This window comes from Pangasianodon hypophthalmus, chromosome 22 (assembly GCF_027358585.1).
Source record: "Pangasianodon hypophthalmus isolate fPanHyp1 chromosome 22, fPanHyp1.pri, whole genome shotgun sequence".
NCBI lineage: Eukaryota > Metazoa > Chordata > Actinopteri > Siluriformes > Pangasiidae > Pangasianodon > Pangasianodon hypophthalmus.
The window spans coordinates 5673800-5688504 of NC_069731.1; the positions used below are offsets into that span (position 1 = coordinate 5673800).

At 37.9% G+C, this 14705-nt stretch overlaps 1 protein-coding gene across 5 annotated transcripts in view; it reads left to right on the forward strand.

Annotated features, from left to right (window-relative positions):
* adam22 (ADAM metallopeptidase domain 22) overlaps window positions 1–14705 on the forward strand; it is a 76051-nt gene that overhangs the window by 47624 nt on the left and 13722 nt on the right. For all 5 annotated transcript variants that reach the window (XM_026924170.3, XM_053228124.1, XM_026924167.3 and 2 more), the window contains exons 9-23: window positions 90–164; window positions 577–648; window positions 2588–2754; window positions 2913–2997; window positions 3123–3213; window positions 4076–4127; window positions 9795–9894; window positions 11504–11575; window positions 12191–12283; window positions 12364–12444; window positions 13309–13359; window positions 13452–13515; window positions 13632–13737; window positions 13840–13959; window positions 14390–14558. In XM_026924170.3, the coding sequence (XP_026779971.1) occupies window positions 90–164; window positions 577–648; window positions 2588–2754; window positions 2913–2997; window positions 3123–3213; window positions 4076–4127; window positions 9795–9894; window positions 11504–11575; window positions 12191–12283; window positions 12364–12444; window positions 13309–13359; window positions 13452–13515; window positions 13632–13737; window positions 13840–13959; window positions 14390–14558 (1398 nt within the window). The remainder of the gene's footprint in view (window positions 1–89; window positions 165–576; window positions 649–2587; window positions 2755–2912; window positions 2998–3122; window positions 3214–4075; window positions 4128–9794; window positions 9895–11503; window positions 11576–12190; window positions 12284–12363; window positions 12445–13308; window positions 13360–13451; window positions 13516–13631; window positions 13738–13839; window positions 13960–14389; window positions 14559–14705) is intronic.

The following is a 14705-nucleotide window of genomic DNA, read 5'->3' on the forward strand; positions in this document are numbered from 1 at the left end:
AGACCACAAGACATTTTGGTCAGCTGATTGTCACAGTTCATCAGCTGATTGTCTTCACTGATTGTCTTTTATCACCATTGTGTCTTCAGGTGTTGCAAAGTTCCCACAGTGTTGAGGATGAGACTAAATATATCGAGCTGATGGTTATCAATGACCACCTGATGGTAAGATATCAGATTACATTCACATTCGTCATTTAGCAGATGTTCTTATCCTGAGCAGCTTACAAAACACGCAAGCGGCTGAAGGCAAAGAGATACAAAGCACTAGGAAACCTTTTAAGACTAGAGACTAATGCTGCGTTGTACAAGTGTCTGAGTCTATAACAAAAAGATTTCGAAAGCTAATGTGTCAGAAATGAAGTCTGATATGTAGTCTTTTCTAAGAGTTGGGAGGTGGATGGAGAAAGAAAAAAAATAAAGATGAGTGTTATCACTGTAGCAGTAGTAGGAAGAGTCATGTGATCTGATCACAGTGTCTAGTGATTTAATATATAGAGAAAAACACAAGTGCACAAAAATTAACCCCTGAGGAACCTCTGTAGTGAATTAACCTTCTGTTGTTCATTTGTTGTAGTACAAGAAGCATCGGCTTTCAGTTGGCCAGACGAACAACTACGCCAAGTCTGTAGTGAACATGGCAGATTTTGTAAGTATGAAGTTATGCTGCTATATTATGTAAGGAATAAAATTTTGGAGTTTTGGAGTGTGCTGTTATAGGAAAATAATCAACGACAGGGTGGTGTGATGCTGCCCGATGTGAAGCGGCGTTACTCTTACCACCCTGAAGATTATTTTTCAATAACAGCATGTACTGAAATGTTTTATTCCTCTTATAACACAACCAACAACAAAACATTTTTAAATCAAAGAATGACACATCATAATTTTTCATTATTGTTATCACATATAGCAAGTATTCATCAAAGATTCATCCACTCCCCAGTAAATAAAGCAAAAACTGTAGCATCATTTTACTGAAAAATTGCAAAGCCCTACATTTACAGCTTTTCGTCTGACTGTTTCAAAGCACTAACACTGGAGACTCCTTCCAAAAATAAATGTCTCATCAGAGAAACAACATATCAACATTTACATGTTTTTTTTTAAATCCATTTGCAAGAATTTGTTACTACAGAAACGATAACGTATTATAATGTTATTGAATCAGATTTGAGAATTTAGCAGTACTGTAGTGTAACATTTTAAAAACAGGAAATTAAAAATAACCATTTGAACAAATATTTGCAAGTCTTTGAAACTGTGAAGCTGTATGTATATACCATGACTTATTGATGCTGTTTATCGTAACATGACTATATAATTCTCAGATGGTTGGCTGTTTTTACTACGTATACACATCTTCTGTAACCTTCACCCAAGTTGAAAAAAATATCAATCTTTATTCACACAGTCTTCATCAGCTCATATTTTCATGCAGCTGAAATAGGAACAGGCCTCATGGGCAACTCGATCTGCCTGAGTGTTTACCCTTGAGAATTACAGCTAGACTTCATATGAAGATCTCGATCTCTTTCTTTCGCACACATGCACACACATGCACACACACCCCCACACACACACACACACTCATCCCTGGTGAGAGACAGGTGGTATTTTCACAGTATGTCAACACCAGCACCAAAATGGCGGATTGGACTGCAAACAGAAAGCAAACCCAAGTGAACGGATTTGGTTTTGTGGCTTAGATTTAGTCAGTAGCATTTCTGTCTTTTCTGCCAGATAAATGGACATGAGACATTTCCTTTAAATACGTCTTCTTCCACAGCACTTCATAGACTCAGGGCAGTATTTCATGACCAACTTTAATGGGTCATTCCGTTACAATTCCATCACTCCAGCACAAATTCTCATAAAATATCATCATCAGTTTAATATTCTGATGTTAAATTAAGTGATTTAAATGATATCTCAATTTTTACTCAAGCATGTTACTACATTAACAGATTAATCTGTCATACAGGCACATTTTTTGGAATATTCCAACATACATGGAATATTATTTCCAACAGTACCCTACAGTCCATGGAGAATTTTTATTTTTAATAAGGATTTTAGTCTAGTGTAGGCTTTTACTCTTTTATATTTATTTATATGTGAATATATGACTCAGAAATGGCTCAGAAAAATAATAGTATATTAAATATCTGCTCAGAAGAAAAGCGCCACTCTGTGTGGCTTCCTATATGGTGGTTTGCGTAAGTATTCATCCCCTTAAACTTTTCAGACAAGCAACCAAGAGGTAAAGGGTAATTCTTTAAATGATGCTACCACCAACATGCTTCAATGCAGGGTGATGAGCAGTGTTGGGTTACACCAAATGTGGAAATGTGAACCACCAACATCCAGCCAATCAGGACAAGTGATGTTGCTTTTCAATTTTGAAAACGTCCCTCTACCACTTTTAGCCTCAGCGGCACGTGGCCACTGAAGAGCTGATTGTTTTCTATTTTGAGTTTTAAAAATTACTTCCACCGAGTATTCCTTAAAAGTAACCTCCAGCACCATGAAAAATATTTCCAAATCTTACGTGTTTATTAATTTTTTTTTGTTACTTATATCTTTAGATTTTCAAGGAGCAACTGAACACCCGGATTGTTCTGGTTGCCATGGAAACCTGGGCAGCGGACAACAGGTTCAACATAAATGATGACCCGATGATCACACTGCGGGAGTTCATGAAGTACAGACGTGACTTCATTAAGGAGAAGAGCGACTCTGTCCATCTGTTCTCGTAGGTTTTTGCACGCACACACACACACACACATACACTCACACACACACACACGCACACACAGTTGTCTTGTATCACACAGTGCACAACTAATGCCAGCCATTTGTTTTGTGATTAAGTAAAAGGCTGCAACTAATAAATTCTGTTTGTGTCTCTAGGGGCAACCGTTTCCATAGCAGCTGGGGTGGAGCCTCCTATATGGGAGGGGTGTGTTCACTGACTAAAGGGGGAGGAGTTAATGAGGTAACTGTTTAAGAGTGTAACAAATGACTGTATTTCAGTAATGTTCTCTAAATGACAATTGCCCTGTATAGAACTATAGCTTTGTGCAATTTAAGGTCTAAACCTCCATCTTTTTTTTTTCTCAGTATGGAAAAACAGAGGAAATGGCCATCACGCTGGCACAGTCTCTGGGACAGAACATTGGCATTTTCTCTGACAAGAAGAGAATACTAAATGGTATGATAAGACTATAACTATGAGAAGTTTAGCATTTGGCTCATTTTAAAGTAGCCACGCACTCAAAAATGTCATTTTAAATGATTAACTCCTCTTGGATGCTGGTTTTGATTATGCACATTGGTATTTGGTTCGTTAAAAAATATAAATTTACATTGTTCTACATCAGAATTTCTCAGGACTTTGGTATGAAAAAACTTGATTCAGGGAATGTCATATATGAGTTTAATTTTTGATTCTCTGAAATGGCATTGAATCTCTCACATGGGTTCATGTTTACCATGTTTATGAGAAAATTACCACGTTAATGAGAACATTTCGATAAACATTTTAACATTTACCATTTTTAGGTTAGCTTCAAGTTCTCAAGTTGTGATGTAGTATTGAGGTTTCTCAGTATGGCCCATTAAAGTTCAGTTAGTGGTCAATGCTAAGTGTCATTTTAGATGTACAAAGTCTTTCCTTGGTATTTTTCCAGCACATCTGTGAAAAATGCTAATATTCCTAATAGTTTGGTGCCATTATGTTGTTTGTATAAAGGTCCTAACAGCTATGTGCTAGTGAGCTGAATTGTTAGAATCAGTTTAGCTAGTTTATACTCTGCGTCCATATTTCTCAGTTTCCTAGCAACAGTATTCTCATTAGTTTAATCACCTGAATGGCAAGTGTTTGGCGTTTTCATCTTTTCATTTGAACCATTTGAACAGAGCACCAGCCTCATATGCAAATTATTAGAGCATGATGTGTTAACTGGAAAGTTAACGTGCAGGAGTACTTTACTAAATTTGACATTACTGAACAGGACAGTTGTTCATACAGACTTGCACACATCTCTTTAACAACATCTGTTTTTTTTTCACAGGGGAATGCAAGTGCGATGATAAATGGTCCGGCTGTATAATGGATGATGTCGGGTAAGTTACTAATCAAGCACATTTTCCCAAGAGCACACACGAACACACGTACGTACACAAACACATGTGGTGCAGAAACATTCGAAACATGGTGCACAAATGCAAATATATGTGCACCCTCTTGTTTCACAAGCATTCATTCTGATTCAGGTCACGATGTCACGGTGTTATTTAGTTACTCTGTGCTTTTTGTGTGTGTGTGTTTGTGTGTGTGTGTATACCAGTGTAGTGGTTTTATCCCAATCTGTGACACTTTCTCTGTTATACAGATCTCACTGTAAAGTAGAAATAACTAAAATCTTGAGAGACTTGGTCATTCTGAACCTCTGAGGTGACATGGTGATTTTTTTTAATAAGGCGTGGCCATGAATCAATATATCAAGGCCACAAACTTGAGAGTAACTTGAAGCTATGACTTAAAATGTTGTGGAAATGTCTTACTTAATAGGTGGCCTCCAGTTAATCATTTGGCAAGAAGAAAAAAAAATTGCTTTGAAAATTCGGTTAAGGTGACGCAGGCTAATTCAATTCAATTCAATTCAATTCAATTTTATTTGTATTGCGCTTTTAACAATGGACATTGTCACAAAGCAGCTTTACAGGAATATATAAATTCAGGATATAAATTTTGAATTTATGAATTGATCCCTAATGAGCAAGCCAGAGGCGACGGTGGCAAGGAAAAACTCCCTGAGACGACATGAGGAAGAAAACATTGAGAGGAACCAGACTCAAAAAAGGATCCCATTCTGATCTGGGTGACACCAAATAGTGCAATTATAAATCATTTCTCTTCTATAAATGTATGCTATACAGTCAAAAAGTGCAATTGTATAACCATGAAAATTCATCGTAGTTTTCACATGACGTCTAATGGCACATTTCACAACTCTAATGATATCTGCGTCGCATCGCCAGTGACACCAATATGTCTCGTGCATCATTTCAAGATTGAAATGTAATATTAATCATTTCCATGCTTAATAACATGTCACCTCACTGGCTCTGTATCTTAATGTGAGATATGACACTTATTTTTCAGACATGATCACTAGGTGGCATGACTGCAATGTATTGTTTTGGGTGTATGAGTACAGAATGTATTTACAACAGTTTTCCTGCGGGTCATTACGCTATTTTATTAAAAAAAAAAAAATCTGAGTTTCAGAATATCACAGAAACTTCTAGAAGGAAGACTTTGAGTCTTCTGTTACTTTTGCTGAGCTAGTTTTCATGACAAAGTGTTATTTTATATTCTGTGTGTGTCTTGTCCCTCAGAGGCCACCATGGAGTCTCATTTAGATTTTATCCATACATTTACTATATATATATATATATATATATATATATATATATATATATATATATATATATATATATATATATAGTGTTATTTATTGTTAAGAAATATCATCATCTCCAGAATTGTTGGCACCCTTGAAGAGAGTTATAGATGAATGTAAAATATGCAATAAACACAATTCACAATTATTTTCATTTTCCATTCAGACAATAGGAGAACTTACTTATCTTTCCCAAACATTTGGCAAAATTCCAGGAGAGGCTTTGTTGAATTTGTTTGAATTACTGAAAAAAATAAAAATCTCAAAATATCTCTCATTGCATGTATCATTCATTTTGTATGTAGTTTATCTTTTTTTTTTTTTTCATTTTTATAAAGGGTGCCAATAATTTTGAAGTTACTTTTTTTGAGGAGGCTATCTTGGTGCAGGCATAAATATAAATACCAATGATATAAGCAGATAAAAATACACAATACTACAAATTCTAAATATATAGCAGATCTGAAATATCAGTTTAACATACATATAGTTAAAATTTGTGCATTCTGTATTGTATTTATATACCTTATAATTATCATTTTTGATTAGCCATAAACCACTTTGTGTTTTGATGGTTGTATGGACAGTATGATGTCTCCAGTGGTCTCTGTAACGCTGCAGTTTGGACATGCTTTTGACATTGTCAGTGTGTCTGTGTGTGTATTTGTCTGTGTGTGTATATGTTCACTCGTCTCTTTTAACACCTTTCTCATCTCCCCTCAATCCCGAATGGGAACAGCAGGTGAGCAGAAGCTTGGCCGTGACATGCTACTCGCTCAACCAATCAGCTGCTCGAGGGAGGGCTGTCAATCATCTACGTCCTCCTCATTCCATCCAATAGCATTTTGGCTGAGCCTCAATGCTCCACCTTAATAAATCGAACCACAGAAATGGGCAAAGATACAGTGCGCTTCAGAGCCCTCTGTATTTTTTCTCCACAGTCTTTTTCGTTTTAGTTCATAACTATTTCTTGTTTATTTTTATTTTTATTTTTTGCCAGCAGCTCGTCGTTTGATGGAATGTTGGTTAATTGGGATTTTGAAAAGGATCCCTGATCGAAGCTTAAAAATCATTCGTGTGATTTCATTCCCATTCAAGGAAACAATCAAGCTGTCAAAATTCCATTTAGTGCCTTAAAGTCCACTTTTTTATACCTGCACGTTCATGCAATTATCCAATCCGCCAATCATGTGGCAGCAGCGCAATGCATAAAATCATGCAGATGCAGATCAAGAGCTTCAGTTATTGTTCACATCAAACATCAGAATGGGTAAAAATGTGATCTCAGTGACTTTGACTGTGGCATGGTTGTTGGAGTCAGAAACTGCTGATCTCCTGGGATTTCTATGCAAAACAGGTGCAAAAAACAAACAAAAATTAAAACATACAGTGAGCAGCACTCCTGCAGGCTGAAACAACTTGCTGATGAGAGAGGTTAAAGGAGAATAACTGGTTTGAGGTGACAGGAAGGCTTCAGTAACTCAAATAACCACTCTTTACAACCATGGTGAGCAGAAAAGCATCTCAGAATGCGCATGTCAAAACTTAAGGTGGATGGGCTACAACAGCAGAAGACCACATTGGGTTCCACTCCTGTGAGCCAAGAACATTAACCTGAAATTAATGGAGTTGAATAAAAAAACAAACAAAAAAAAAAAAACAGGTGACATTTTTCCAATATTGACCTGTCCAATTTTGGTGAGGTGCCCATTGCATGAAGGTGCAGGTGCACAGGTATTCCTAATAAAGTGGCCAGTGAGTGTATATGTATATGGAATTCACACGTAGATTCACTCAACTAGATGCCACAGAGCAATCTGTGCTGGATCCAGACATCATCACTGAACTCGTGACAGCTTGAATCATGACTGTGGGCTGAGCACGTTGGCTGAAAAGTATTAAAATATGTCAGTAGTTTCTGTTCTTCACAGTGTGCTTTTAGCTTCTCAAGCAATACTTCTGCTCAGGGGTTCTACCCAAGTGGCTCAATCGAACTTCAGTAAAAAAATCTGTTAATAATATTAGTTTAAATAATATTATAATATTATAAGTATACTGTAATTGGCAGACTTATGTGTATTATTTGTCACTTGTGTTGGATCCTTAAACTAAAGTATTATGAAAAGTCCTATAGTCCTTATAAATGCAGTGGGCGGGGTTTGTTGCTTTCTCCCAATAAGGAATCAAGCAGCCAGTAAAGCCCCGCCTACTTTTGTTTCTCAAAGGATGGATGCATTTAGGATTATGTTAAAGTGGTGGAAATCACAGTCCAACATTCCAAGTTATTATACTTATTATTATATTTATTATTGTTAAATTTTTTATAGTTATTAGCCTGTTTCACTTAATAATTTACTGATTTTAATTTTTTGAACCATTATCCTACACATTTAATGTGCTGTTATTATACAATAATCAGCTTCAGGGTGGTAACAGTAAACATATAACAGAATGCCCTGTAATGCTTTATTCCTTACGAGGCAGCACAGGACAAACAGGCTAGACAGACAGGCCGGACAGACACACACACACACACACACACACAGAACAGACAGGCAGGACAGACAGACACACACACACAGAACAGACAGGCAGGACAGGCAGAAAAGTCAAACAGACTGGAATGGCAGAATAGACAGGACAGAGCAGGACAGGCTGGACAGACAGGACAGGACAGATGGACAAGACAGATAGGTAGGGCAGACAGACAGATATGAGAGACAGATGGGACAGGCAGGAGGGACAGGCAGACAGGTTGGAGCGAACAGATAGGACAAAGAGACAGACAGGCTGACAGAGCGGACAGGACATACAGACAGGACAGAAGAAACAGATAGGTATACAGGACAGAGAGAACAGACAGAACAGGCAGACAGAAAAGTAGAACTAAACAGGACAAACAGGATAGATAAGACAGACAGGACAAGAGAAACAGATAGGATAGACAGACAAACAAACAGAACAGAGAGACAGATAAAGTGAACAGGAGAGACAGACAGAATATACAGACAGACAGACAGGATAGAATAGACAGGAGAGGCAGAACAGACACACAAACAGATGTCAGTTATGCTGTATGGCTTTGAGGACACAGAAACACTGGACATGTGGTGATTTAGAATTTGCAGTTTTAAATTGATGCCAGAAACATCCAGCAAAGCCTGAGACAGCGAGTGACAGTGAACTGAGAAAGCGGTACTGTTGTTGAAGATGAGTGTGAGGAGAAGAGAAAGAGGGAGACGGAGCGTTCAGATTTGGCGAGAGTTCAGAGGATTGTTCAGAGTGCTGTGCATTATAGTCCTGGCGAACACTCTGTATTTGTGGAGAAGGCTTTCTGACTCACAGCTAGCGATCATGACACGACAGGCCGAGTAGTCTATAATGAGATTGAGATTGACAGCCCTAGCCTAATGCTAACCACACTGCAGACGCGTAAAGGGTGATGCATTACGAGTGCATCCTGTTGTCTGGTTCCTGGAGCTGAAGACACACAGCAACCACCAACATTTCTACACTTCAGATATTACTCTTATTTAATCAGTGTGACTTTGCTTAGTATTTGTAGCTATGGTTAGTTTTCAGGCTTTATTATGTGTTAGTGATTGTGTGTATTTCACCTGCTCATAAATTTGAACCTAAACATTACAGTATAATGATTATAGTAATATTTACATGAGTAATATTTACATGTTTCAGATCTGAAATGTTGCAAAATGTTGCAAAAAAGGGGTTTCTCTTTATTTGAATGAATTTTTTGTACAAGTATCCTCATCACACTTATAACTCTCTGTTTATTGCACATTACAAGTACTCACTACTGATTTTTTTTTTCTTATGCATATAAGAGAAGCAGCATTTCTACCTCTAGGCTTTTTTTCCAGTGCTTTCTAGTGTTTCTTGGCATAGTGGTAGGATTCTTATTTAATAACCAAAATAAAAACCAGGTTTAGGCCACACCCACTCACTAAACAGATACAGATACATACACTGTCACTGAGTTAGTAAAAATGACATTGATTTTCATTGCTCTGATTTTTTTTTTTTTTTTTTTGCTTTGCATGGTACAACATAAATATTGTACAGGAATTATAGTAGAGTTACACTTTAAAAAGTCTTGTTACAGCTGCTGAGTTAACACTCCTGTATTTACATATGATGTACTACTGTAACATTACACACATCCATGCAGTTACATTATAGCTGCATGTGGAAACAGGCATTCAAGACAATTTAAAGCAGGTGCAGAGATTATTATCATTATTTACTTTGTCCAATCATCCAATCATAAGATCTCTCTGTGGCTTTTTGCCTGTTTTTTTTTTAGCTTTTATCTGCCCAAGAGATTCTCCGACTGTAACATAGAGGAGTACCACAACTTCCTGTACAGCGGGGGTGGATCGTGTCTCTTTAACAAACCCTCCAAGGTGAGCCTTTTCCCCTGCCTTATTACCCTCCTGTGTTCAAACATAAGGCTCGGCAATATATCATTTTGTAGATCATTACCGCAATAATGGCTTTTGCAATATTGATGATGCGCAAGGCAGCAGTATGCAAATGATCACTGTAACAAATCACAGCGTTTTTTTTTGTGTTTTTTTTTTTTTTATGCAGTGGGCATCCTGACTAAGCTGAACTGATACTGATAAGGGTTCTGTAGCTTTTTGACCAGAAAAATGCAGGCTGTTCTACATAGTTGTCACATCACACTGAACTGCAATGCTGTAATATTGAAATGTAAAACATAACAAGGTGATAATAATGGTGATAACAGTAAGTAAGGGATAAAACTATTGGGAGCGTGCCGTTATATCAGTGGTCTGATGCAGCCCAAGTCACCACACCGAAGTTGGTTATTTTCCAGCACATCCCAAAGTGTCTTATTCCTTTTATGGTACAGAAATTTGCCAAGGTTTACAATTTATTATTTATTAAAAAGCAACACATGGTACTTTCTTTTTTATCTGTTTATAGTTGCATTTAATGTGAACCATCTGCAAAGCAAGTTCGTTCCTAAACAACAATATAGTTGTTACCCTTATATTATAACAATACTAGTCTCTTTTTTTACTTCCTTGAAATGAATAAGATTAAAAATGCAGCCTGTCCTGAATCTTAACGGAATAGCTTTATCTCACAAAGCGCTAATACTGGAGACTCCTTCCAAAAATGCTAAATTAACATCTCCTTGTAGAAAATCACCATATCAACAATTATATATTTTTTAAAATCAGTTACAATTCCCCATACAAGTTCCTGTGTTAGTTGTTACTATAAAATGATAACATTTTAGCTTCACCATGCATGCTCAAACAAACACAAATAATTCAAACTTATTTCAAAAGTGTGGGATGATTTAGACATGCTAATTTGCTAACTATTAGCTTCACTCAACTGTTAGCTCCAATAGACTTTTAGCTCTCGTATTAAACTAAAGAAGCAACCATGTCTTTATGGATTAACTATATTTAGGGGAGGAAATGTGTAGTAATGAGAGTATAGAAATTCCTCAGATTTTAATTTTGCTTACTAACACTTGAATACAGCTTGCTTCATAGCTTCTGATCAATCAGGTCACAAGTTAGGGGGCAACAAGAAAAACAAACATATGGAGGACAAAGGCAGAGAAGAAACTAGTGAGCGAATATAAGGAGATTTACAACATGCTGACAACATTGCCAATATTCCAATGCTGCAATGTATCTAAAACATTTGGCTATTTCTGGGATGTTCTCTGGTACATGATGTGATGTCTGTGGCTGTATACAGTCAAGTCGCACAAGCAGCTCTTCTTGTCTTGATTTTCTGCCTCCAAAGCAACAGCGAAGACAAATAACCTCCTCGGTATATACAATAGATAGTAAGCCAGGTTAGTTATTTAGCCAATACTAGCTAGGACTGGTAAGAGCATAGTTAGTACAGTGTGAGTCTGCATGATCTTCTTTTCATATCAGTAGAAAAGCCACTCCAGTTAGCTTTTTGTCTCCAGCTAGGTTGTGCGAAAGCATCCTAACATCCCCTCGTGTGTCTTTATAGCTTTTGGACCCTCCAGAGTGTGGGAACGGTTTTGTGGAGCCGGGAGAGGAGTGTGACTGTGGAACTCCAGCGGTGAGGTGTTTTTCAGGCATTCAAGGACATTGGACCTCATTTATCAATCTGGATGTGAAAGGATTTCGTAAATACGGGTATACGGGCATTTACAGAAGGGATTTGGTATTCATGAAAATACATCTGTATCACGTATTCGTGGTCCTGAGTGTGTGTATTTACTCATAAGAAGACTAATGTAAACCTCGACTGATTGGCTTCGAATGACAAATATTGCAATGAGTTAGTGCACTCATTCAATTAAGAATGCAGCAGTATAAAATGAGGATTGGCTCAGACGGTATATAAGTCATTCTGTTTTCCACGGCATCTTCTTTTAATGCTGTGCAACACTTTATTAGAGCCAGCACTAAGTGATAAGTGACCGATCTGGTATGTCTCAAGCTGCAGTGTGGCATTATTTAAATATCTGCACGCAAGTACGAACAAAGTCAGTGTTTCTGAAACTTTTGTAAATCCATCAAAAATTTTTAGTTCAGTTTGGCTTACACACGACCTTATAAAAAGATTGATAAATGATGCCCAATGTCTCTTCAGACCTTTCCAAAACAATTAAAGAAGAACTTATTTATATCTCCTCTCTCTCTCTCTCTCTCTCTCTCTCTCTCTCTGTAGGAGTGTGCTAGAGAAGGAGAGAACTGCTGTAAGAAGTGCACTCTGACTCAGGGCTCTAAATGCAGTAATGGGCTCTGTTGCAATAACTGTCAGGTATGAACCTTGTGTAGCCTTGAACAGCAGTATGTTGGAAAGGGACTCGCCTGTTGATGATGTTTGTGTCGTATCTGTAGATGGAGTTTATGGGTGTGATCTGCAGAGAGGCTGTCAATGACTGTGATATACCAGAAAACTGCACTGGGAACTCCAGCCAGGTGAGGGCGCTCTTACAGCTTCACAATATTTTCTGGAATATGTATCATTTTCTTTAAATGCAGGTGTGACTTATACTAAAGTGTCATATTTGTGATATTTTTTCCTGATGCTGCCTTCTTATTTTATAGCATCAATGTAGACATTATGTAATAATATGTAAAATACTACAGGGAGTGCTGTTATCACCCCAAAGATGATTATTTTTCTATAAGAGCACATACCAATGTGATTAATTCCTCTTATACCTCAGATTTTCCTCAGATTTAAAAAAAAAAAAAAAAAACACTGTGAAATTGCCCCTAGGCTGCTCCTATTGAAGATAAAATATTAAAAGTATCCTCTAGGGTGCCTCTAATTGCAAGAAAACATGATGAAGTGCCCTCTAGGGTGCCATTCCAGTGGAAAATATGTGACGCAGTGCCATATAGGGTTCCCATACATGCAAGGAAACATGATGAAGTGCCCTCTAAGTTGCCCTTCCAGTGTAAAATATGCAGTGCAGTGCCCTATAGAGTTCCTCTACGTATGAGGAAACATGATAAAGTGCCCTAATGGGTTCCTTTTCGGTATAAACAATGAGATGCACGGAGTATTTAGATTACCCTGGGTTTAGATTACATGTAGCCTCCACTATACAAGTTTCTGTGAATTAGCTGTTACTATAGAAACAGTAACATATTACAAGTGCATTAGTATACACCTGTAAAGCTGGAACTACTGTCAGAGCTGCTGTTATAAATATTACAAAAATTTATCAACACCTTTTGATCAATCAGAATCGAGAATTCAACAGCACTGTGGTATAAATTATAATATTTCATTTCCACATTTTCAAGTCCTAACCATTACTTTTTTTTTTGCAGTGTCCTTCAAATGTACACAAAATGGACGGCTATACTTGTGAGAAAGATCAGGTGATCATATTAGGGGTTTTTATTAATGCCGGTGCTAAATCAATGAGAATGTAATTAACCCTGCTGTGTTTTCTGTGTTGCTCTTGTCTCAGGGACGGTGCTTTAATGGACGATGCAAAACTAAAGACAGGCAGTGCAAGTACATCTGGGGAGAGAGTAAGTGCTAAAATGATCAATTACTAATATCAACTTCCGTTATTTCCGTGGTTCACGTTTCGGAAAGGATCCTTTGTGTCAGTGTTAATTGTAATTATAGTATAATGTCCTTACAGAGGCAACATCTGCAGATAAGTTCTGTTACGAGAAGCTAAACATCGAGGGAACTGAGAAAGGGAACTGTGGGAGGGACAAGGACACCTGGGTCCAGTGTAAAAAGCAGTAAGTGTGAATGTGTAATGAAATGTGGTATGGTATGATTGCATGTGTCATTGTGATACAGATGTGATGATGATTGTGTTTACGTGTGTGTGTGTTTTTTAGGGATGTGCAGTGTGGATACCTGCTGTGCTCAAACATCTCACCTGCACCCAGACTGGGAGAGCTGCAGGGAGGCCTGACCTCATTTTCTGTGGCCCAACATAGTGCTTCACTAGACTGCAGGTAAACACAAACCCACACACACATATGGTATATACTGTATATGCATGCATACAGGAATGTATACACGCACAAACACTGCAGATATGCTTGCAAACACACATACTGTGTGCACGCACATAGACCCATGCACACACATGCCCATGGACTACACACAGAAATGTCACACATACACACAATGTCGACAGAGAAACATGAACACACACATGGACTGCACGCACACACATGTATCCACACACATACCCATAGTCTGCAGATATACACACATACAGAAAACACACACACGCACACACACACACCTCATCCAGCTCAGAAACACCTCATCCAGCTTAGTGTATGACTATAAGCGTGAGATTAGTGTGAGAACTGATAAAAGCTGAGCTGAACACTGTACTAATGAGTCACACTGTACTTGTGTGTGTGTGTGTCCCAGTGGAGGACATGTGATGATTGATGGAGACACTGATCTGGGGTACGTGGAGGATGGCACAGCGTGTGGCACTGACCGTATCTGCTTCAACCACAAATGCCTTCCGGTTCAGGATTTCAACTTCAGCACCTGCCCCGGGACCACCGACAAGGTCATCTGCTCCGGACACGGGGTATGTGTGTAACGAACAACACCTCATACTTTCTATCCATTTATAGTTACATTATCTGTTGTGGAACATCTGCGAATCAAGGTCCAGATATTACTTATGTTGTAGCAACTATAAACAATCGTTCCTTCACCAGCCTCTCTTTTGAAG